The 26,405-nt window shown below is 39.1% G+C and overlaps 1 protein-coding gene across 7 annotated transcripts in view; it reads right to left on the bottom strand.

Moving 5' to 3' along the window:
- The window catches only part of LOC126248205 (peroxisome biogenesis factor 10-like), a 120,370-nt gene that overhangs the window by 58,614 nt on the left and 35,351 nt on the right, over positions 1-26,405 (bottom strand). For all 7 annotated transcript variants that reach the window (XM_049949011.1, XM_049949015.1, XM_049949017.1 and 4 more), the window contains 2 exons: positions 19,031-19,188; positions 13,364-13,615 (listed from right to left, as the gene is read on the bottom strand). In XM_049949011.1, coding sequence (XP_049804968.1) covers positions 13,364-13,615; positions 19,031-19,188 — 410 coding nt within the window. The remainder of the gene's footprint in view (positions 1-13,363; positions 13,616-19,030; positions 19,189-26,405) is intronic.

Genomic DNA, 26,405 nt, shown 5'->3' on the forward strand with positions numbered 1-26,405 from the left:
AAAATATTTTCTTATGCTTGTGGCCTGTCACACTAATTGCTGTTGTTGCATGCTTGTGCATGGTGTGATTTTATATATGTGACACATAGTGTGAGGGAGTCAAAGAGGTAGTATGTGGCCCTATGGGTGCATTTCCTCCTGGTAGAAATGTATTACCAAAACACAAGAAATGCTGTGTATTCCCACCAACTCCATGCCACTAGCCCCTGGGCAATGGGTACACTGGGAGTACATGGCTAAGTTATGCAGGAGTGAAAAAGTGAGTCTTTCATGCAAAGTCATACAGATTGTGCAGACTCAGGACCAGAGGCAAATTCTTCAACTATAGTCTCGTATGTGCTCATGCCTCAACTGAAGAGAGAAGTGAAGGAGAGAATGATGCTTTTTATAATGCAAAACCCAGGATGGAATAATGACAATATTATTCTTTTCATAATATTTACTTTTTATAATGAGTTAGATGAAGTATACAACAAATGGCTCAGAGGAGACTATAAGATAATTTTTGAATATATGATAAATTGAAAAAGAAGATGAATACCAGTCTTGTATTGGAAAGTAGTCTACATGATAAATCAAATGATAATGGGATCAGACTTTCACATTTTGCTCCCTTGAGAAATATGATAGTGAGGTGTACAACAACATTCAGTCACAAAGATATACATAAAATGATGTGGAAATCTCCAGATGGTAAACCTTTAATCAAATTGACTATCTCCTAATAGATGCAAGACATCTGTCCAACCTAATGAATGTTAGAAGCTATAGGGGTGCTAATTTTGACCCTCAATTAATAAAATATTCCAGGCCATTATGCTGTGACTGAAGGGATCCCTTCCCTTTGACCAAGGTATAATAGACATGAAAGTTTACATTTTATAATTTTGACTCTGACCATTACCTTGTAATAGCAGTAATCAGAAGCTGAATATCTAACGCAAAAGAGGAATGTGGATCTCATGCAAATAAATTCCAAGGAGCCCAAGATTGCTCAGAGATGTTCTGACCTACTCAGGGGAGACCTGGCACGCTTTTCCAACAATGAGAATATTGAGGAACTGTGGAAGAACCTAAAAGACATCCTTATAAAAGCTGCTGACGAAGGTGTAGGAAGAGTAGATTCAGCCATACACAGTGGCCTGTTTGATGAAGAGTACACATGAGACATGAGTAATAACAATTAAAAATAAGGCCTGCATGAAAACACAAAGGTAAACCATATCTGAAGATCTGTAAAAGATAGCAAGAAGAGAAGAAAAGAGAGTGCACAAAAATAAAGAGAGAGCATGAAAAGAAAGAAATGGAGTAGCTGAAATGGATGAATGAGGTGAGAGCTTTTTATTGAAAGTTAAGTAAGAATTTATGTAGAAATACAGATGGCTCAATTACGAGTAGTGATGAAGCAATATGTAAAACATGGACTCAACATTCTGACAAACTGCTGAAACTGATGAATCAGGATGTAGCTGAGAACCAAAGAATCTTATCCTCTGTAAATACAAGGAACTCAGAAACAGAAGAACAAGCACAAACTGCCGAGGAAGCAGAGGCAGCCATCAAGAAACCGACGAATAATAAGGCCCAGGAATGGATCTAATACAAGCAGAGCTGATTAAAAATGCAGTCAAGGAATTTGTCAAACATTTTCCCAAGATTATTTTTAATATTTGGATTGATGAATGTATTCCTGATGAATGGAACATAGGTGTCATATGCCCAAAACTCAAGAAAGGTGATATCATCATGTGCTCTAACTATTATCTACAGCATACAAAATATTCTCAAATACCCTCTTTTGTAGACTTGCACCCTATGTTGAAAATGCTGTTAGTGACTATCAATGTGAACTTTGTAAAGGAAGATCTACTGTTGATCAGATCTTCGCTATACAACAAATACTAGAAAAATGTGAAAAATTTTGGATTGATGCACATCACCTCTTAATAAACTTCAGGCCAGCCTATGACACTACTCACAGAAGGGAGCTATATATAACAGTGGAAGAGTTGGAGACTCCTAATAAACTGATCATCTTAATGAAAGGTACTGTGGGGACAAAAAATTGGAGCCAAGTTAAAATGCAGAATATGTTATCAAGTGCTGTGACTTCAAAAAAATGGAAAAGACTGAGACACTCATTATCCAGCCTTCTGTTTACTATAGCCTTTGAGAAGGTTATAAGCAATGCTATGAGGATAAACTTACAGATAAATGAAGAGAAAACTAAGCATATGCCCACAACTAAGGAATGTTACCCTAATGAGCCCTCATTCATAGAAATTGTTTTGTGTAAGTTAGATGTCATGAGTAGTTTCACCTACCTTGTATCAGAAGTAAGAACAATGTCAGCTTTGAAATACCAAAAGGAGTACTGTCTGCCTACACATGCTACCACGACCTCAGGAAACATCTTTAACCTAAGCTGCTGTTTAGGAAAACTAAAGCTACAGTACCTGGCACACATACAGTGCTGAAGCATGGATATAAATGAGATTTGATGAAAATAAACTTGGCATATTTGAAAAATAAAAAAAAAAATCCTCTGGGCAAATTTTTGGGCCAGTGGAAGAAAATGGTGTCTGGAGAAGGAGTTTCAGTTATGAATTATACAATCTATATAATGAACTAGACATTGTCAGTTTCATTAAGAGTAAAAGGTTAGAATGAGCAGGATGTGTACTGAAAGCTAATTAGAGAATGATTAAGAAGATATTCAATGCAGTGCCTGAAGGAACCAGGAGAGTTGGAAGACCAAAGGTAAGATGGGTGGAAGATGTGAGAGAGGATACAAGGAAAACTTAAATTCATAATTGGTGCAGTCTGGCACTAAACAGGAAAGAGTGAAATAATCTTCTACAGAAGTCCAAGGTTCACAAAGGGCTGTTGTGCCAATGATGATGAGCATGAACACAGGATGAATTAACAAATCAAATCAAACAATAGCTCACAGTTTAGTCTTAACCTAGATTCCGACTGACTTTAAGGATAGAGATTAGTACACATGACACCTCACTTTGCTCTCACATCACAGATTCAGTTAGAGAATTTAGGTGTTTTGCAAATAAGTGTTGGTATATGAGATTTAACTCTAGAAAATCCTTGCTTCTTCTGATGCATACCAGGGGCATTTATGCCAACAGAGGTAACTACACACTTTCATATGGTAAAATCAGTGATATGACATACTTCCTTATTGATACCATTTCTGTTTGTGACACTACGATGAGAGCATATAAAACATTTGGTAAAAAATAAATGAAACTGTTCACATTACTAAAAAAACTAGACACAGTGTATTAACATACAACTGTCTGGAATTTTAAACTTGTCCTGGCAAATTGAATGTTCAGAGAAATTTCGAGCTTGCAGCCAGTCTTCATTAACAACACACCATGATGAGAATTTGTGCTATTTTAAATAAAATAATTGCCAACAACGGGGGAAAAGCTAGAGATTTTGCCAGCATGATCTCCTCTTTATCTGTGTCCTGTTTCTTGGGTCTAACTGTTAATCTGTGTGTAGATTATCCATTTTCCCTGAAACTGTATTTAGGTTGGCAAGCTCTTTAGGCAAACTATCTGGATCTGAGACTGTGTGAGCTTTCTGTTCAAGCATTTTAAGCACACTCATAATTCGCAACGAGTGATGACAACTTAATAATTGGAAATATAGATCCATATGAGTGGGCTTATGATAAACTAAATGCCAATAGAGGCATTACTCTTCCGTCTAACCAAAACATTCAGGAAAGGTGACATCCATATTTCTCTATTTCCACAGTGTACCAGATATTCATATGAATGGAGTAGAGGTGATGTAAAAACTTCATTAGTTTATCTTCTCAGTGAGCCACACTATGGAAGTATCACCCACATATCTCCAAAATACAGTTGGCTGTTTCAAGCCCTCTGCCCTCAAAGTACTCCACAAAAATGTTGGCCACCAGGAAAGACAGAAGGCTACCCATGGCAATGCCATCATTCTGCTCAAAATATTCTTATTTGAAAATAAAGATGGTTGAGAAAAGAGCATGCTGAAACAAAGCAGTGTTGATCCACCTGAAACTTATTACCAGTTAGTGCCAGAGAATCTGTGAGAGGGGCCTTTGTGAAAAGTGAGACTACATCAAAGCTAAGTAAATGGTCTGAATTGCTTAGAAGGAGAGTCCCCAGTCTGTTGATAAAATCAGCTGAGTTACATATATGATGTGCTTTTGCCCACCAATGATCTCAGCAAGGAAGCAAGATGTTTGGCTTCATCATATGCAGGAGCACCCTGGACGTTACTGTATGCTGATGGTGTGCCACTGGCCAATGAAGATAAGAATGATCTACAACTTCAAGTCCAAACCTGGAATGGCTGCCTTGCAGATGTAGGACTATGGCTCAATGTGTTGAAAACATACTACCTTTCCACAGATTTAAATGACTCTGCAACCATCAGAATCAATGGTGTTGACCTCCCAACAGCAAGGACTTTTAAGTACCTAGGCACGACAATTGCTGCCGACGGAAATCTCAGTGCAGAAATCTCCAGCCACCTTAGCAGCGCATGGCTCAAATGGCATCCGTTACTGGAGTACTATGCAACAAGAAAATTCCAAACAGGCTCAAATGAAAACTATACTGACTGTTAATCCATCCAGTTGCACTATATGGGGCTGACTGCTGGCCTTCAACAAAGGAAGTAGAGCAAAGACTTGCTATTATGGAGACGAAAATGCTTAGGTGGACATCGGGATTAACATTGCATGACCACGTCACAAATAATGAAGTTTGCAGGCTATATGGTGTTGCACCAATAGTTCACAAAATGAGAGAAAGCCGCTTACATTGGTGCGGGCATGTCCTTAGAGCAGACGAGACAACAGTGGCAAAGACTAGTTTCATCTAGATGTAAATGGGAAATAGCCAGCAGGATGACCAAGGCAACGATGGCTTGACACCCTGCATTAAGACCTCATGATCTCAGGCCTTCACCCTGGTCAGGCACAATGATCAGGCACAAGATCACAAGAAGTGGCAACAACGCCAAAACAGCGGACCCCGCCAGCAAGCAGGACAAACGCTAAGGAGGAAGAAGAAATGTTGCTTACTATTGGCCATAAAGGTATACCTGGCCATAAAAGTAGACCTCCTTCATGAATTTTAGAAGGCCATACAGTCTTGGTAGGGCTCAACCAAGGAGTCTTCACCTCTTGATGGTCTCTGGATGTAACGAGAAAGATGTCAGGACTGCAGAAGTTTTCTGTTGCACATGTCCTGTAGAATAGTAATCAATCTCCCTATAAGTAGAATCACTTAGTAGACAGTATGTCTTATCAACATACAAATTACAGTTACATTTTGTCAGCCTTCAGAACCATTATATCAGGGTCCTGTCAGAGATTTCATAGCGCAGCACTTTCTGTTGAGGTTTAGTTATTGTGTTAATGAGGAGCTTTAAAAACAATCCCAGCAAGTTCCTTTTCTTATTTATTCTGCAGCATCCAATGGAAGGTGTCACACGGCTTCTGAAACATCACTCACAAAACTTACTGTTGCTGCAAAACTGAGACCTTTACCTATTGCTGAGAGCAGTACATAGTCCAAATTTTTCTCCATGAAGTTGACAACAGTACGTTGTGCAGTTATCCCCTGTGATGATGACTACTATGGCAACAGATGATCAGATTTTACCTGTGAAGAGCTTGCACCCTTATGGATACAATTGAACTTGGCCAAGGTCACATCATCAGCCCAATCACATGATACAGGAGAGAGGTGTGCTGCAGTTTTAAATGCAGGTGGTACAATTTATTTGAAATGGCATCCAACCTTTGTCTTATGCAACAAATCCTCTCTCGGACAATAGCATGGCTATCCTTCTCCATCATCTTTTGTGCAGCAGTAGTCGTAAGTGTGTCACTGGCAAATTTTGGTATTATGCTGTGGCCCCTAAAGATCAATAAAAATGTTGAAAAACTAAGAAGTCTTGTTCTCTTAAGATGCAGCTTGTCAAAACTCTGGACTGTGAGATCACTTCCTCCCCATATAGGCATCTGATTTGAATTTTAAAATTTTCCCAGGAAATTGAATACTCAAAGAAATTTCAGGCTTGTAGCTAGTAGCCATTAACTACCTTCCATTACATTTTGACTAAGCACCTGCCAGCCATCCTCAGGTGAGCCATCAGAGACTGATGGAGACATCCTCCATTTCGAAATTTTTAGTGCACTATGAGTATTCCATGTGTGTGTTAAGATTATGATGACAGACAGACCATACCAGCTTACCATTCGTTATTGCCAACAGTGTGCACTGTCATCTATGATTAGTGCAAATCATGGAGATGATAGCATTCCATGCATTATCCAACTGGTAGCCACTATCATAGTTCATCAGATTTTCTGCAATGTGTTTTTTCATGGATTCTTTAATAAAGGAGTCCCAAAAAGATGTTGTGACCAAAATGATTGTTTTATCATACTCCATTGAATGTCCAACGGATACATAATGTTCATGATAGCTGACTTGCTTGGTTGCAAAATGCAAGCAACATCGATATTCGGTGCAGTTTTCTTCCATGTTGTGTGTGGTCTGGCCTATATAAGACAAAATGCAGTGGCAAGATATTTTGCAAATTACAGCCATCCTTAATAACAAATTGTTCATCATCAATACCAGAAAGTCGACAATGTTAGATGGTGGCTGGTAAACCACTTTCACTTCAAATTTATGGTAATAAGTTTAAGGTGGAAATCACTGCTTTGTTTTAGTACATTCTATCCTCAACTTATTTTATGTTCAACCAAGAACATTTTGAGACTTCAGCTTTGCCATAGGGTAGCCCTCTGTCTCCTCCAGTAGCCAACTTTTTTATAGACCACTGTAAGGAGAGAGTGCTTGAATCAGTAGCCTTTAAACCAACTGCTGTATTTTTCCAGGTATGTGGACAATACTTTCATTGTGTGGCTTCATGGAAAAGATAAATTAATGGAGTTTTTACATCACCTGTATTCCATTCATAAGAACATCAGGTTCAGTTTTGGTCAGACAGAAGAACAATGACTCTCTGGGGCATTTAGTTTATTGTAAGCCTACTCACACTGATTTGTATTTATCAGTTGAGCTGTCATCACCAATCACAAACTGTGAGTGTGCCATAACGCTTGCACACACAACTCACGCAGTCTCAGATCCAGATAGTTTGCCCAAATATCTCACCTACTAAAGACAGTTTCTGAGAAAATAGATATTCAACCCAACAGATTAACAGGGTGCAATCAATTAAAACCAAGATCCAGGAAGAAGATTAAAGAGGAAAACACATTGCTGAAATCTCTAGCTTGTCTTGCCTTAGTTGGCAATATTTTGATTAAAATAGCAAGGATCTGCCATAAATTTCACGTCAAAATGGCTTTCTGCCAACAACCTAAGATTGCCAAACATCTGGGATCTGTTTACTTTTTACTGTGGGAGGCTAGAATTTACAAAATTCCTTACCACCATGCCATGGCTTATATAGGTCAGACCATGCACACTGTGGAAGAATGGGCTGCACTGAACATCAGCGCTGAACTCACATTTTGAAACCAAGCAAGTATGGCATCACCAAACATTATACATTCACTGGGTGTTCACTGGAGTATGATGAAACAATAATTTTGGTTACGGCAATATCCTTTTGGGACTACTTTATTAAAGAATTCATGGAAATATGCATGGTAATAAATCTGATGGTGGCTACCTGTTAGATAATGTGTGGTACCCTATCATCCCCATGATTTGCTCTGATCATAGACAACAGAGTACACTGATGGCCATGGGGAGTGACAACCCTGACGGGAGTCAAGATCCGAAATTCCACCAGTTTGGACACTGTCACTGTGTTGTGTGGTGGGTCTGTCATCACAATCTTGACACATGTGGAATAATCACAGTGTGCTACTAAATTGCAGAATGGGGGACATCTCCTTCAGTCTTCAATGGCACACTTGAGGATTATTGGCATGTGCCCAGTTGAGATACTGTTTAGAGTAGTTGACAATGGTCGGCTGCAAGCCCAAAATTTTTTTTGAACGTGCAAATGTTTTTCAACCTGGAACTGTGTCCTTGTGCAATGCCAGGTTTGTAGTTTGATCAACACAGTGACCATAGATGAGCTATTTGCTACATGATGAAACTTCCTGGCAGATTAAAATTATGTGCCGGACTGAGACTCAGACTCAGGATCTTTGCCTTTCATGGGCAAGTGCTCTACTGGCTTAGCTACTCAAGCACAACTCATGATCTGTTCTCACAGCTTTAATTCTGCCAGCAGCTTACCTCCCTGCTTCAGAATTTCACAGAAGCTTTCCGGTGAAACTTGCAAGACTAGCACTCATGGAAGAAAGGATACCGCAGAGACAGGCCTTCGCCACAACCAGGGGACGTTTCCAGAATAAAATTTTCACTCAGCAGCAGTGTGTGCACTGATATAAAACTTCCTGGTAGATTAAAACTGTATGCCAGACTGAGGTATGAACTTGGGACCTTTGCCTTTTGTGGGCAAGTGCTGTACCAAAAACGACTCATGACCTGTCCTCTCAGCTTTTACTTTCACCAGTCAGTAGAGCACTTGCCCATGACAGATGAAGGTCCTGAGTTTGAGTCTCAGTCTGGCACACAATTTTAATCTGCCAGCAAGTATCATATCAGCACACACTGGAGAGTGAAAATTTCATTTCCTGTTTTGAGTGCAATCAGTAGATATCAAACATAGAAAAGAAATGAGACTAAAATTGAAAATTTTTGCAGCTGCAATGAATGAGTGGTAATAGCCTCAGATGTCTGCATTTCTCGTTTCCACTGTAAAAACATATCTGCAATTTAGTTTTGTGAGGTTTCACAGAAGCTGTGTCAGTTCTGCATTCAGGCACAGGGCAAGAACACATCTGTGGTAAACTACACATCCAATACCACTGAAATGATTGACAAACTTGAAATATATCAAAGTGTAAGAACGCATTTTAAGGTCAGAAAACAGACAGGCAGCACAAATCTGCTATGACAAAGAGGTCTAAAATCACAAAGATACAGATTGACTGGCCATACTTAGCTCAGGAGGTGAAATTCCAATACTGCCAGTACAAACATAAAAAAAAACTAATGTTAGCTTTCGGAACTATTATTTCTGTCTTAAAGGAGGAAAAACGGATGGGTTTGGGGAAAGATAGAAGGGAGTAGCTGGTCACTCAGCACACAGGATGGGAGGCACCCACCTGTTGTGAGGAGAATCAGAAATAAGATGTAGTTACTTAGCAACATGAGCAGTCTAATTTTTTCATGGTGTACATGCCCCAGGAAATTTGGAAAAAATGCAGGAATTTTTTTGTCCAGGAAAAATCTGGAAATTTTTTAGAATTCCAGAAATTTTTTATTGTTTTAGTTTTCAGTTAAATCTTCGTAATTTTGACTGGTAAGAACTGATACTCTAACAAAGAATTTTACTTTAGCCATCTACAGCAATAAAATGTAGACAAGAGAATAACATCAAATAAAGCTGTAGTTTCAAAGATCATTCGCCATTAACAAAAACGAAACACTTTGCACAGACATGTTGACAGTAAAATGTGTCACAGGCTTTAGGACAAAGATTATGCAATACTTTGTAACAACAAATTGCTTTTGATAAGCATGACATCACAACTGTTTACATTTCTAACAGGTCACAAGAAAATATTGTGAATGGTGGTTTGAGAAGTGTTACTTTCAAAGTAAATTTCCTTTTACACAAAGTATAATTATGTTACATGTAAGAAAGTGTGATGAAATTCTTAAATCATGGAGCATTTGACTCTCATTCATAACTTAACACTTTGAGGACCAGCCACTTAGAAAAAATGTTGGACCCAGAAGACCAGCCATTTATGTCCTTACTTAAAATTTGATTGGAACATTTGTGTTTGATATATCTTAAAGGGTTACACACACTAAAAAAGACCAAGCTTCACGGTTAGTTTTCATATTTATTTTAGTTCTTTCCTAGATTTCAAATTATGCATAACGATGGAAAAAATTATAACCACTCTTTTAAAAACGAGAAAGAGAGAGAGAGAGAGAGAGAGAGAAGGAAGAAGAAGAAGAAGAAGGGGTGTGAGGTGATTTCTTGAGCAATTTCACATGTAACTGGCTTCTCTATGGAAAGGATGAAGTGCTCGATGCAACAGGTATTCAGCCAGGTAACTCACGAAATGTTCGGTGCACAGCAGTGAAATTTATAATAGTACTTGTCACAAATATTCAGTTGCTGCAGTTTAAGCTGTGCTCTTATAATCCTGCCTAACCACACCCTCAGAAAAAAACAACAAACAATTTCTGATGACCAATATTATATGTGAGAGCTTAGCTTTTCTCGTAGTTATACTGTATGTACATTAATTGAAACCATAAACTTTTGCACTTCTTAACAGTGATGTTGTTACTGGCTGACTAAATCACGTGTCCTATGCTCTGGATATGTGCTGTCATTGTCTGGCAACATCATGTGACATGGGTTATGATTGACTGACAAAAGCGCACCACGCAGCGCAATCTCAGTTTCAGTGCTTTGAAAGATACTGTGCTATATTTTGACAGAATTCATATTTATACTTTCATAATATAAAAATATGCATTGTACATGTAGCCGCACATCAAAGATATTTCATAAACACATTGTTATTTTGCTGGGTTTCCTTTGCTAAAGTGCCAAGAAGTTCTACACCGGTGTATAAAACCTTTACCATTCAAAGGATTGATAAGTTTTACAGCTCTGAGGGAATGTATATTGTCATTTAACATAGAAAAAATGTATTTTTCCTGAGGTATAGTGGGTTTTTACCAAGGAAAAATCTGATAACCTCGCCGTTGAGTACCCTTAAGCACCAAACACACATAATCAACCAACCAGCCCAAGTGGAAGTGTATTTTTAACCAGGAAAATCAGGTTTTTTTTTCCCTGTCCGCATATACATCCTGCTCTTTTTTGTCAGGCCTTGTATATTTGGTGATGCTGCAGTAATACATTAGATAAGTCCTGAGCTATTAATTGCCATATTTGTCACTCATTTGATATGGTACAGTGTACCTCTTGACTTCAGCATTCTCTCCAAGGCACAGAGTCTTGGTATGCATTAAAAAATCACTGCTACTTTGTTGAGCTGCTGGAGACACTATCATTTCTTGAAATCCCCACTTATTGAGTTCATTTTCAAGACACTATGATTAAATGAGCAAACACTGGCCCAGCATTTCTTGAATAGCCTTGATATGCATACTTTTAGATTTTGGTGCATTTTCTTAATCTGATCAAATATTGGTTGTTGATTCTGAAATGATGTTTGTTCTGTCTAAATGATAGTTTTCTTTAGTTTTATTATTCATCTAGTGATTCAATTAGCTGCACACAGACCACTCTCAACAATTTTAGCTGAGATCTGACTTCATTTTAAGTCAGTGCAGCCATACCACTGACACCCACATAATGATCTATGTTACCATTTCCAACAAGACACAACTTGTGCAAATGTTGTTTGCTAATAAAAATTGTAAAGACCGTCACCTGGCTCTAATTAAATCATAGATCTCTGATGCAATTTTAATGTGAATGCACTAGAAAATGCAAAAGGATGACTGTCAGAAAGCTGCAATATGACATTACTTTACTCAGTGACTAGTTTGGGTAGTGCATCGTCTGGCTGAACAGAATTGGGCCATTCTGGCTAATTGTTGTGAGCCAATGTCATTGAGTGTACTGAACCATTAAACAGTATGAATATTTGTATATGTGCCTGTACAACTGGCATAGTCTATGAAATTTATTGACTTTACGATAAACATTTTCATTTTTAAAGAACCAAATATATTTTTAAGCGACAGTGAACAGATAGAATATATGCTGTTTGGTGCAAAACAAAAATAGCTTATAGGCTGAATTTTTTTTCTTTTTGTGCCAAACAGCAACTGATAACTGTATTTTGATTTTTAAAAGATGAAACTGTTTATTGTGGCGGTCACAAATATCACAGACTATGCCAGTTATACAGTACATAACCAAATGTTTATTATGCTTAATGACCATGGCATATGACAACAATGACTTGCCACAGTTAGCCAGTATGACTAAGGTTCATTTGCCTAAATAGTTATAATGCTACTGAAGCAAATCATTGAATAACTTAAAGTCATGTTGCAGCTACCCAGTGGTAAATGCTTCTTCATTTATCAAATATGTAGAACCCGAGAAGAACCATCTTCCCAAAATATATCATGAGCGAAACTTCCTTACAGATTAAAACTGTTTTCTGGACTAAAATATGAACTCAGGACCTTTACCTTTTGCATGCAAGTGCTCTATATCATGAGCAATTGAGTTAGAAACACTTATATAGTAATGTGTAGTATATTGTTCTCCCATGATGAAACCAGCAACACTTTGTGACAATGGCTCCATGAAACTTTGAAAGTATTACCAACTCATCCTGACCCATGACTGTTCAACAGCCACTCACAACTCACCGAAATTGATTGGAACTGGGTCCAGACATGTTGTCTGTGGAGTGTTTCTCACCCCATTGCAATGCAATCTGAGAATGATGGTGTGGAATATTGTTGTGGTGAATGAACATTGCAGAGTGCTGTAGATGAACAAACGGATGCACATGACTGGATAGTAGGCCCTTGTACTGTTTGAGAATGAGCAGGATGGCTTTCTCCCACTATCCATGATAATATCTGTGGGTCCTGCAACATATTGACATATTGTCAATATGTCTCATGCAAGTAGCCAGTACAAAGTCCAATCACATCCCAGTCATACGACACACCAAACTATTTCATTCACTATAATGGTAGGCATAGTCTTCCTCTCTAATACAGCAGCTACCTCTCATTGAATTGTTATGAGTGCACATCAAAGTAAAGAGAGAGGAAGTATTAAAACATGTGAAGAAGTGGATTTTTACATTATACTGTTAACCACAACACTGCAACTGTAACACACACAATGTTGCTTTTTCTTCTTTCTATTTTGCAACCAATGTTGTTTCTTCACAACATTAGCTTTATTTTCAACACTAGTTTGGAGAAGATACTTCAATTACAAGGTAAGCCATCATCAGTAGTCATTAAAAATCTGTGTATGCTATCTGTAAAGCTGTCTCATTGCTCACCTGATGTGCAAATTTTATCCAAAGTGAGTAACAAAAATAAGAATCATTTTGAGAAATGCATTTTTTTGTGAACAAAGAAACAGCAGTCCTCAAATGTTAAAAAGAAGATTACAAAGCATTAAATCTGACACAATGAATATATTTCCTAACATATCCAGAAATATGAATAGTAAAACTGATTTTACTTACATATCGAATTCCTGTTAAACGCTTGGACAATGCTAAGTATGTGCCATTTAAGTAAAACAATGTAGTATGTATCTTCTCAAAAAATGGTAAACACTTTTCAGACAATAGCATCAGTTTTGATGCTTTCTGGCATGCTTCCTCATCAGCATCACTTGTTGATGGCAGTTTATCTATGTACACTCGTAATTTCTTCATTAACCAAGTAAGTAGTAGTAGTCCTTCACATTGTGCAGAAATCATCACAAATCTTTCCTATAAAATTGAACATTTATAATACTGAATATATCTTATGTGCAAAAAACAACACTAAAGAACCCCCACCAACTTTGATAACACAGTAATTCAGATAACAGTATATAGTTTCAGATTAATTGTTATATAGACATAATACTGAGCTAACACTATTCACTATATCTTATGTTTAACATCTCACAGATTTCATTCGGGAGGAGCTTCATAGCATACTCGTGAATTAGTTGTATATCTTGCAGGATAACTATAGTGACCACTAGGACAGATTACAAAAAACAAGTCAATAAAAAATGACAACAATACTAGCATTTGGACCAAATTAAATATTATTAGGAGTAAACATGTACACGGCACTATCAAATATTTTTGAGTATTCACAACTAAAATCATAACTGCATACACCAGGTACCACTTCTGAATTACCTGTGTCTAATCCCTGTGCATCTTAGTTGTTAAATTCCTACACGAACATTCGCAGTAAAGTGCTTTCTGGCTCAATCCTACCTTCTGAGTGGTGTCAGCCATAATTATATTAATTAAAGGTGCAGAAACAGAATGATTGTAGTATAAATTCCATGGAAAATCTTGAGTGCATATATGTAGAGGAAACAAAATGATATGCCCAGTATGTGGAAGAAAACGAAATTTCACAATAGAACTGAATGCCAGCCCTTATGGTCATGATCTTAACGCTAAATCTGCTGTGCTAAGGATAAACTGGTAAAATGTGGGATCCACTCAATATCACGCAATAATATAAATTTTTATCTTGCATATTAATATTTCTATTATATTTAGCTGTTGCTGTCAATATGGCTAGTGCAAAGCAAATAAAAACTTGCAGTATCTTCTTCTGTGGTTCTACAGTCCTTGGTGAGTCTTGGCTTCTTCAACTATTTTCCTCCATGCTTCTTGATTTTTTGCAGCTGTTTTCCACTTAATGTGGAGCAGATGCAAAACTAATTTTTATGACATCAAATAACTTAACATATTTAATAAAAACTATGCTACAAAACTGATGCATTGAAAAACTAAAGGAGATTATAATTCACATCTTCAATGAAAAATGTTTAAAATGTTCCATCATCGGCTATTGAACTGCTCTGCACTTCTCTATAGTAAACTAATGTGACGATGGTACATTTACTACACCCATGAGTACTATAATAATGTCCTGTCAAAACCACAACCCTGTCCAAATCCGAAAGCATGGTTGTCAGTGAAGTACAGTACTTAGCGCTGAAAGCACATTTATTAGGAACACCACTGTACAAACAGAACAGAACAGGACTGGATGGAGAGTATTTCTATTTATATAAACACAGACTCTTCCAGCACATGTAAACATTACAAACATAAGAAATTTAAAGAACTTTCTAGAAATAATAAATACTAAATAACAAATATTTGCTGCTGATCGCATCTGATGTGGCAGGCTACAGCATGTCAGCCACCACTACTATTCACTACTCTGTATTGTATGCACCATAGCTCGCAGCATTGCTCCCTCTCCTGGAAAGACAGCAACCTGCTATTTCTGACATTTTCACTGCAGCCAAGTAGAGTATGAGGTGTTTCATGCAGTCATCCTGAGTATTGTCCAGTTGAAACAGATACCAGGTATCCATTGCTGTTTCGGTCTCACGACTGCGAAGCAGAATGAACAGTGTGAAGCCTGTAGTGCATTGTTTTGCTGTGTTATATGCAAATGTCATGACAGCAGTACTGTATCCTAATTCCTCTGTTCGACACCAACACACATCGTCTTATTATAGCATTTTGTGAGGCCATTCATCTGTGGGTGGTATCTTGTGGTGCTGTCACAATGTGAAATTACCTCTGACAGTAGTCTTGACTGGAAAACTATTCCACAATCAGAAATCATGACATGTGGTGCTCCGTGCTTCAAATTGATGTCTTCTACAAGAGACTTTGCAATTTTTGGAGCTTTGGCATCTGGCACAGCTTTGGTGACAATGTAGTTTGTGAAGTACTCACAACACAGATTTTTACCCATTGATGTCCACTTGTTTGTGTTAAAACTGAATCTATCCTATAACAGCACAGCTAGTGTTGGTGTGAAGTTCTGTCTTGGCATTCTTGTCATACAATGCTATGGCTGGAGAAGATGGTAGCACCTCTTTAAGGACAAAACATCTTTCCTGCACCTTGTTCCAGGAAAATTTGCTGTCCCGCTGCAGTAGTTCTTGCAAGGGATATGCCTTGGTACAGCAGTCCTTTATGAATCACTGGTAGTGCGAGTATATTCCAAGAAAACTTCTCACATCATGAATGTGTCAAGATGTCAGAAAATTCATGACTGCTCATATTGCCTCTGGATCATGACAGACTCCCTTGTCATTAACTAGGTGCCCCAAGATTTTTATTTCATGGGAGACAAAGTGGCACTTTTTCAAATTCAGGTAGAGGCCTGCAGTCAGAACACACTTCAAAATGGCTGTGAACCAACTTAGGTGTTCTTCAAATGTCTTTGAAAACACAACGATGTCATATAAATAACAAAGTCAAGCTGTCCAAACAGATTATCTGTCATATGTTCAAAGGTTGCTAGGGCATTATATATTCAAACAGTATAACAATGAACTCATAGAGGTCATCAGGTGTTACAAAGGCAATCTTTTAACTCTTAGAGGCAGTCTTTTCTGGTCAGTCCTGTCAACCTGGACTTGCCAGTAGCCTGTCTACATGCCCATAGTTGAGAAATACTTTGCTCTGTTCAAGCTGTCTAGGGTGCACGGCAATGGAGAAACATCATCTTTCACGATTTTGTTCTGTTTTTGTAGTCAACACAGAAATGCCATGTGCCATTCTTCTTCTACCAAAGCAGAGGACCAAGTACTCTCAGATGGTATCTTCTCCATTTCCAAATTGTGTTTCATCCAACTGGCGACACACTATATGAGTGCTGGCTGGTTGGTGGATGATCTCCATTGTTGATATGGTGTTTTACCATAGGCCCCTTGGTATGTCTTTTCCCCAGCGTGGATTTGAGAGCACCAAAAAATTGGTGCGGACTGGCTTACACTCACCAATGTTGTTCCTCTGTCAGGCCAAATATTTTTGATAGTTTCTTAGTAGGTTCCTCCACCATTTCATCTATAATGGGAGTAGAGCATGTTTCTTCAAAGATGGCACACTGAGCTACCTGGATTGGTTTGACTGTTCCAGTGCATATACCTTCTGGTTTGAGTTGTTGCTACTCATGACAATTAGTGATCCAAAGTTTTCGTTGGCCACACCTGTAATACTTAAAATTGTCACTGGTATGAGGATTTCTTTTATGAGCCTGAGTATTTTTTTGCAATTGACTGATGACTGGAGCTCGTCTCTGCCAAGAGCAATTTCGTTACGTGTGCTTGTTGGAATAGCTTCACCAGTCTCAAGCTCTAATCTTCCACAATCTACAACTGCTTGTGGTGTCTACATTCTGTTGAACAACAAATTAGAAGGCCGGTGCTCCATCATTGATAGTCATTCTTGTAATACATATTCCTGTTGGCTAGATGTATTTCCCATTTGCGACCTTCAGCACAATTGCTTTCTTATTGTGGAGCATAGTCTTCCTCAGCTGGCAATGATAAGCATTTCATATTAAAGAGAAACAAGGCACCAAGTCAACTCGTACCTCGACAGTTCGAAAGTCAATGATGACGTCAGTTAGATTTCCTGAAATATTGGTAACTGTCATCCATTGACGATTTTAGTCTGTGGTGGCCTCATCTCCACAGGTTGGTTGGTTGATTGCCTGGTTTGGGGGAGGGGACCAAACAGCAAGGTCATCAGTCCCATCGGATTATGGAAGGATGGGGAAGGAAGTTGGCCATGCCCTTCCAAAGGAACCATCCCAGCATTTGCCTGAAGTGACTTAGGGAAATCATGGAAAACCTAACTCAGGATGGCTGGGCGTTGAACTGTTATCCTCCCAAACACCTGTTTTTCTGCAGGGCATTATACTCGCAAGAGGAGTTGGTTGCATCTGTGTTGGTCGCATGCTCGGTTGTTGTTTGAAGGTTGTTGCATAGGAGAGTTGGCTGAGTCCATTCTTCATGGCACATTCGGATAGTGGCAACAATTGTTGCTAATGATCAATACATTTCTTCTTCAATGTTCTCTATTACCTCCTAATGCCTAGTGTTGAAATTCATAGCTGCTATCTCTCGTGTATTTGATCCAATATTTCTGGATGCCATAAATTGCTGTCTCTCTTCTGTTACTACCTGGTGTATGAGAGAGGCCAGGTTGTGATGGCCTTTCACAACTGCCATAGGGACTACATTTGGGAGTCAGTCATACCTCTTTCGTCCGTCTCTCTCTCTCTCTCTCTCTCTCTCTCTCTCTCTCTCTCTCTCTCTCTCTCTCTTTCTCTCTCCTGAATTCTGAATTGATCTATTGGCACCTCTTGATAAATTCCTCTATTGTGGCGACTTCTTTTGCCAGAAGAGATTGTTAAATGTCTTCTGTGCCTCCTTTCAACAAATGTGACATTTTGTTGGATTCTATCATATTTGGATTCACAATGTGGCTTACAGCCAAAACATTCTGTATGTAATACTGCCATTTCCTCACAATGTTGGGCACTGTCTTTCAATTGTTCTTGTGCTAAGCAGAGTTGCTACTGATTGTCAGCAATTGTTCTTTTTTTCAATTTGGCCTGGAATTTGTTCCAAATACTGAGCTCCTGTTCATTATTCAACGACTATTGGGCTGTACACATTTGCCAAGCACATCATGTCATCCTACCTATTACACTTGGCAAGTGTCAGTTGAACCTCTCAGCAAATTGATAGGATCCTAACCAGCATCTCCAAAAACACTGATGAAAGCATGATACGTAGATGACTTACTGTTGTTTTTGAGTCCACTCATCTCTGAATATATGGACGTTATCAATGATGTGGCACTGGTATTTCATTTCCTTTCCATGTATCCAATGGCTTTTACATTGCGTAATTGGAGCCATGGCGATGCAGATGTATTGAAGTACCTGTTGTTTCCACTAAATAGTGTCACATCTAACCACAATCAATTCCAAATCCAAAAGTAGGGATGCCAATGTCATATAACACTTAGCGATGAAAGTACATTTATATGGACACTACTGTCTCCTGGATAGTGTGCGCTGATATTTATACAAACGCTGAATATTCCAGAATATGCAAATGTAACTAGCATAAGAAATTTTGAGAACCTTCTAGAAATGATAAATACTACGTAACAAATATTTCCTACTGATCGGATCGGAACTGGCGATGCACAGTACACCGGCCAGTGACCCTAACCACTGCTCCACACTGCACACAGCACAGTCTGTGGCAACAAGACTACATGAAACTCAAGACTTGAATGAGGAAAGTCTACTTGCTGTAAGTGGATGGAGATGCACATAATACTTACAAATTTGCTTGGAACTTTCCTCAGTGACCGGTCAACCATTACAATTCCAGTGTACTCCTCTCCTAGTGTTTGAAAACCACTTAATGTAGTTAAAGCATAATACAGGTTTCTTGAACCAACTGAAGTCCATTTACTGTATTTACGAAACCAATGACTGCCTAAGAAATTAAGAATAAGTAATATTAGTAATTGTGGCTCACACAAAATTTTATTTGATGAACAGACATAAAAAACTAATCTTAATCAGAGAAGTAAGATTCACTGATTCAGTGCATATATGAATGCTGTTTGAATGTTACTTATCAGGGCAGAATCATAAATGCTATAGACACCTCATTATAATTTTGAGATCTTAATGTTGTGGCAATAGATGTTGAGCCCAGTGATACTGATTTGTAACATAACCCAACACTCTTGTTGTTGTGGTCTTCAGTCCAGAGACTGGTTTGATGCAGCCCTCCACACTACTCTATCCTGCGCAAGCTTCTTGACCTCCCAGTACTTACTGCAACCTACATCCTTCTGAATCTGCTTAGTGTATTCATCTCTTGGATTCCCTCTACAATTTTTACCCTCCACGCTGCCCTCCAATGCTAAATTTGTGATCCCTTGATGCCTCAGAACATGTCCCACCAACCGGTCTCTTCTTCTTGTCAAGTTGTGCCACAAACTCCTCTTTTCCCCAATGCTATTCAATACCTCCTCATTACTTACGTGATCTACCCATCTCATCTTCAGCATTCTTCTGTAGCACCACATTTTGAAAGCTTCTATTCTCTTCTTGTCCATACTAGTTATCGTCCATGTTTCACTTCCATACCTGGCTACACTCCATACAAACACTTTCAGAAACAACTTCCTGACACTTAAATCTATACTTGATGTCAACAAATTTCTCTTCTTCAGAAACACTTTCCTTGCCATTGCCAGTCTACATTTTATATCCTCTCTACTTCGACCATCATCAGTTATTTTGTTCCCCAAATAGCAAGACTCCTTTACTACTTTAAGTGCCTCATTTCCTAATCTAACTCCCTCAGCGTCACCCGACTTAATTCGACCACATTCCATTATCCTCATTTTGCTTTTGTTGATGTTCATCTTATATTCTCCTTTAAAGACGCTGTCCATTCCATTCAACTGCTCTTCCAAATCCTTTGCTGTCTCTAACAGAATTACAATGTCATTGGCGAACCTCAAAGTTTTTATTTCTTCTCCATTGATTTTAATACCTACTCTGAATTTTTCTTTTGTTTCCTTTACTGCTTGCTCAATATACAGATTGAATAACATCGGGGAGAGGCTACAACCCTGTCTCACTCCCTTCCCAACCACTGCTTCCCTTTCATGCCCCTTGACTCTTATAACTGCCATCTGGTTTCTGTACAAATTGTAAATAGCCTTTCACTCCCTGTATTTTACCCCTGCCACCTTTAGAATTTGAAAGAGAGTATTTCAGTCAACATTGTCAAAAGCTTTCTCTAAGTCTACAAATGCCAGAAACATAGGTTTGCCTTTCCTTAATCTATTTTCTAAGATAAGTCGTAAGGTCAGTATTGCCTCACGTGTTCCAACATTTGTACGGAATCCAAACTGATCTTCCCCGAGGTCGGCTTCTACCAGTTTTTCCATTCGTCTGTAAAGAATTCGCATTAGTATTTTGCAGCTGTGACTTATTAAACTGATAGTTTAGTAATTTTCACATCTGTCAACACCTGCTTTCTTTGGGATTGGAATTATTATATTCTTCTTGAAGTCTGGGGGTATTTAGCCTGTCTCATACATCTTGCTCACCAGATAGTAGAGTTTTGTCAGGACTGGTTCTCCCAAGGCCGTCAGTAGCTCTAATGGAATGTTGTCTACTCCCGGGGCCTTGTTTCGACTCAGGTCTTTCAGTGCTCTGTCAAACTCATCACGTAGTATCATATCTCCCATTTCATCTTCATCTACATCCTCTTCCATTTCCATAATATTGTCCTCAAGAACATTGCCCCTGTATAGACCCTCTATATACTTCTTCCACCTTTCTGCTTTCCTTCTTTGCTTAGAACTGGGTTTCCAACTGAGCTCTTGATATTCATGCAAGTGGTTCTCTTTTCTCCAAAGGTCTCTTTAATTTTCCTGTAGACAGTATCTATCTTATCCCTAGTGAGATAAGCCTCTACATCCTTACATTTGTCCTCTAGCCATCCCTGCTTAGCCATTTTGCATTTCCTGTCAATCTCATTTTTGAGACATTTGTATTCCTTTTTACCTGCTTCATTTACTGCATTTTTATATTTTCTCCTTTTATCGATTAAATTCAATATTTCTTCTGTTACCCAAGGATTTCTACTAGCCCTCATCTTTTTACCTACTTGATCCTCTGCTGCCTTCACTACTTCATCCCTCAGAACTACCCATTCTTCTTCTACTGTATTTCTTTCCCCCATTCCTGTCAATTGTTCCCTTATGCTCTCCCTGAAACTCTGTACAACCTCTTGTTCTTTCAGTTTATCCAGGTCCCATCTCCTTAAATTTCCACCTTTTTGCAGTTTCTTCAGTTATAATCTACAGTTCATAACCAACAGATTGTGGTCAGAGTCCACATCTGCCCCTGGAAATGTCATACAATTTAGAACTTGGTTCCTAAATCTCTGTCTTACCATTATATAATCTATATGATACCTTTTAGTATCTCCAGGATTCTTCCATATATACAACCTTCTTTTATGATTCTTGAACCACGTGTTAGCTATGATTAAGTTATGCTCTGTGCAAAATTCTACAAGGCGGCTTCCTCTTTCATTTCTTCCCCCCAATCCATATTCACCTACTATGTTTCCTTCTCTCCCTTTTCCTACTGACGAATTCCAGTCACCCATGACTATTAAATTTTCGTCTCCCTTCACTACCTGAATAATTTCTTTTATCTCATCATACATTTCATCAATTTCTTCATCATCTGCAGAGCTAGTTGGCATATAAAGTTGTACTGCTGTAGTAGGCATGGGCTTCGTGTCTATCTTGGCCACAATAATGCGTTCACTGCAACACTCTTATTACACACAAAATGGTGGTGTTCAGTTCGAGGTAGAAACTTAACAAAGCATACACTGAGGTGACAAAAGTCATGGGATATCTCTAATATTGTGTCAGACTTCTTTTGCCCAGCAAAGAGCAAAAACTCAATGTGGTGTGGACTCAACAAGTTGTTGGAAGTCCTCTGCAAAAACACTGAGCCATGCTGCCTCTATAGCTGTCCATAATTGCAAAAGTGTTGCTGATGCAGGATTTTGTGCACAAACTGACCTCTTGATTACGCCTCACAAATGTTCAATGGTTGTCCAAATCATTCCCTCGAATTGTCCAGAATGTCCTTCAAACCAATTGTGAGCAATTGTGGCTCGGTGACACGGCACATTGTCAGCCAGAAGTCAGTGTAGTCACGGCCCTAGCTGGCCACCCAGGTCACCTGATCTGTCAGCAAGTGATTACTTTGTGTGGGGAGGCTTCAAGTCTAAGATGTGTCACAACAACCATCATAGTCTTCAAGAACTGTAGTAGAACATTTAGAATGAGATTGCAGCAATTCCAACAGCAGCTTCAATCTGCATTCAGAAACTTGCTGACTAGAGCCCAAAAAAGCCAAGAGACAAATGGTGGTCACTTTCAACATCTGCTATATTCAGGTTAGTGCTGTATTTCCTTTCCACTATTTGTGTATGCGATAGTTCAGCCACCTGTATATGCGCATATTGCTATCCCAAGACTTTTGTCACCTAAGTATAAAGTGATATAGGTCAAGTTGACCTCGACTGAAGGTTATCAAATTGATATTTCTGTATTTCCATGCTGGTGGGGTATGTTAATCAAAATTTGGTCTTTGTGTGACTTATTTTCAGTACTTCCCTCCCTTCTGTGCCACACTGAGGCTGAGTGATGGATAGTGTAAATCATTTCTCCTTCTGGCATTATATTTATGAACGATACTGTTGTTTTGAAACTGGATTGATTGTTGACAATAAATTACACAGGGGAATCAGGGGAATAGATGTACTGTGATGCTGTTGTCAGTATGCCCAACTGCTTAAAGAGCTGTCCCCAAGACGGTATAGAGTCAACACGATGTTATCTTTATTACATGCTTCTTTGTGACCAAGAGGTTTTTTTTTTTTTCCATGACGATTCACCACAGAATATGATGCCATAACACATTAGTGAATGAAATATGGCAATTAAATGAACTGTTTGACATTTTCATCCCCAAGATTTGACATTATCAGTAAAGCAAGAACTGCATAGCTTCGATGTTTAAGATCCATAACATATGACTTCCATTTCAGTTTCATATCAACATAAAAATCTAAGAATTTTGAACATTATATTTCATTTACTGATTTACCCTCTTACATTATTTATAATGGTCTGGTCTACAGTTGTACAGCATTCAATTCCACATTTTTTTTTTTTTTTTCTAAATTCAGTGACAGGGCAGTTATTAATTTTCTGGAAAATACTATTTACATTTCCAAGTATTGAAGTTACTGCACTAGGCTTGATTATAATAAAAGGTATAGCAGTGAAATGGGCAATTTTGAAACCTCCATCAACAATACAAATGTATTCACAGTTATATAAAAGAAATACAGCATGAATTTACAAAGCTTGCAATTTAAAATGTCCATCACATGAAAAAGACATCATGCAGGTGGCCATCATGTTCTTTCACATCTTTCAAGACTGGCACCTGAATTCAATTAACTTCCTCTCGAATTTGATCCTTCAGTTCCTAGATGGTGTGTGGTGGATCACACCAAAATATCCAAGATTTCAAATGACCGAAAAGAAAGATATCACATGCTGAAAGGTCTGGGATCTTAGAGGCCAGGAAATATCCCTGTTCTTGGAGATGACCTGACCAGGAAAGATGTTCTGTCACATTCTGTGAGGTTTGGCATGTGGCTCCATATTGTTGGAAGAATGTGTTTGCAGTTACAGGAAAATCAGCAGGCTGCCACACTATGAAATGGTTCAACACGTGAATATAATATTCTATACAACCACAGTAATAGCACTGGGTACAGTTGTCTTTTATTCTTTCTTACTTTTTTTTTCCTTCTATGTCACACCACACTACCACTCTTCAATAGTGAAATGGTGTTTCATGAAGCATTTCAGGATTTCTGTGTGACCAGTATCTAAAGTTTTGCTTGTTAACAAAGCCTTACACATAAAAATTGGCCTCATCACTCACAATCAGATTGTAGCACAGGCCTGGGTTGCCATTCACAAGTTCCAGCAACTCCAGGCAAAAGAGTAGTCTCTTTGGGATGTTGTCCGCGTTCAGTTTTTGCACTATCTGAAATCTGTATGGGTGGCATAGCAGCTCCTTGTGCAGTACTCGCCACCATACAGTGCGATCCGATATATCAAGCTGCATTGCATGCTTCGGTGCAGAATGCCCAGGACTTTGGCTGAAGGCCTCTTCCACTCTTGTAACACTCTCTGGCGTGCACATGTGTTTTCAACTTCCATCCCCCTTTCACACTGTATCACCCATTTCCATTTCCTCAAAGTTCTGTATCCCTACTTTGATAGCCTGTGCCAACGAGACTGGGACATAATGGGCAAGCTTGTAATGAGCATGAAATACACACTTCGCAGCCACATAGGCGTCATTGGTTTTGTAAAACACCTTCATGGCAACAGCGCATTTTTCATTGGTCCACAACACCATATTGACTGAACACTGAAATTAGGGATTGGAGGCAAAGGTTTGTTGTCCAGATGGCATCATTCCCACTTTCTGATTTCTAACATATTTACATGGTTGCCAAATTGCCCGTTTCACAGCAGCACTTGTTATTTGCGTCAGCAGTAAAGGTGAAATATTCCTACTTCTTAGATATATGACAAAAGAAGAACTAGAGTGGATCCAATATCAATTCTTGAGTTACACCTGTAGTGATTAGCCCCTATTCTGAACATGCTGTTTGCTATATTCGCAGTAGCTGTAATCGGTGCACACATTGATGAATGTACAAATGGACATTTATGAATGTACAAATGGAGGGAGCTGTCTGGTGGGAAAGTCTCCTGCGGAAGAGTAACCCAACCATTGGTGCAGAGAATGAAATGTAACAAACAGACTACAGAGAAGACAACAGACAACAACCTTATGACATTGAGGCACTATGCAAAGCACTCACTACAACTGTTGTATCCTGCCTAAACTTATCAAATATCGGGTGCCTAGGAAACCTGCTTCCTCGGATTGCTAGAGAACAATTCAAGAAAATTGTATTAATGAAGTTTATTACTAAAGGAAATGATTACAACACTTAACTTTGTGAAATACAGATGTGTCGTGAGCAAAGGGTGACAGTCAAACAATAAATCTCTTCAGTATAGACAATGCTACATGGTAGAAGCAAAAGGACTAGTCTTGATGCTATTCTTGAAATCGCTGCTGTAGAACTTGTAGAACAGGCTAGTCTTCAACTGGGCCGCAACCAGTCAGGTGCAGTGTTCACCTTCGCATAGAGGGCACTGCCATCGCTTTGTCGTTCTAGAGAGGGGTCGGTCCATGTGCAATTGACTGACGTCTTCTTCACAGCCCTCTCTATTCTGAAGTTCCCGATTGGCATGCTGGCACTTGACTTTATGCCGGAACAACAATAATGATGATAAGATCAAGAGCATTGGAGAAATAAATTCAAGATGCAACCAAAGAGAGTGACTGGATGACATGCAAGGTGGTTACCCAAAAGTTCTAGCACAGCAAAGAGTGATCCGTAGGTATCAAGTGTGAGCACTGAACTGACTGGCTGTGCACTGTGCAGCTGCCTAAATACTGGTCACGTGAAATGCTATTGGCTGGCACACTCATGTAGTGAAACAGAAGCATACTTGCTGTGTGAGCACAGTGCAGCCACAGTGCCCCGTACTGCTAAACCTTTGCAGTGCCCTAAGCAGCCTCCCCCCCCCCCCACCAAAACAGGTGCGTACGGGTGGAAGTGCCCCAGATGGTGCAGTGGGGCGTGGGAAGAACGTATGGGTGACAACTCGGACCTCTTGACTGCCGGATGGGGAAAGGGATGGTGGTCTGTGATATCCACTGTGATGTCTCTGGAGGTGAAGGCACTGAAGGGTTCCTCCGATGGTGGTGGTGCTCAAGCTTCTTCTGTGTCTGGAGAGATGTAACTTGACACCAATGGGTCTCCACCACTATTGCCGGCATCCAAGCTGCCGGACTGTCGTCTCGTAAGAGCAGGTCCACACAGTGGCGCCAGGTGCGTAATGCCAGGACAGCCAAAAGAGCAACTCAGTGTGGTTACAACCATCAGTCAGTGTGATACAACAGGTGTTCAAAACCAGTGTTAGGGTTGAGGAA

Source organism: Schistocerca nitens, chromosome 3, assembly GCF_023898315.1.
Source record: "Schistocerca nitens isolate TAMUIC-IGC-003100 chromosome 3, iqSchNite1.1, whole genome shotgun sequence".
NCBI lineage: Eukaryota > Metazoa > Arthropoda > Insecta > Orthoptera > Acrididae > Schistocerca > Schistocerca nitens.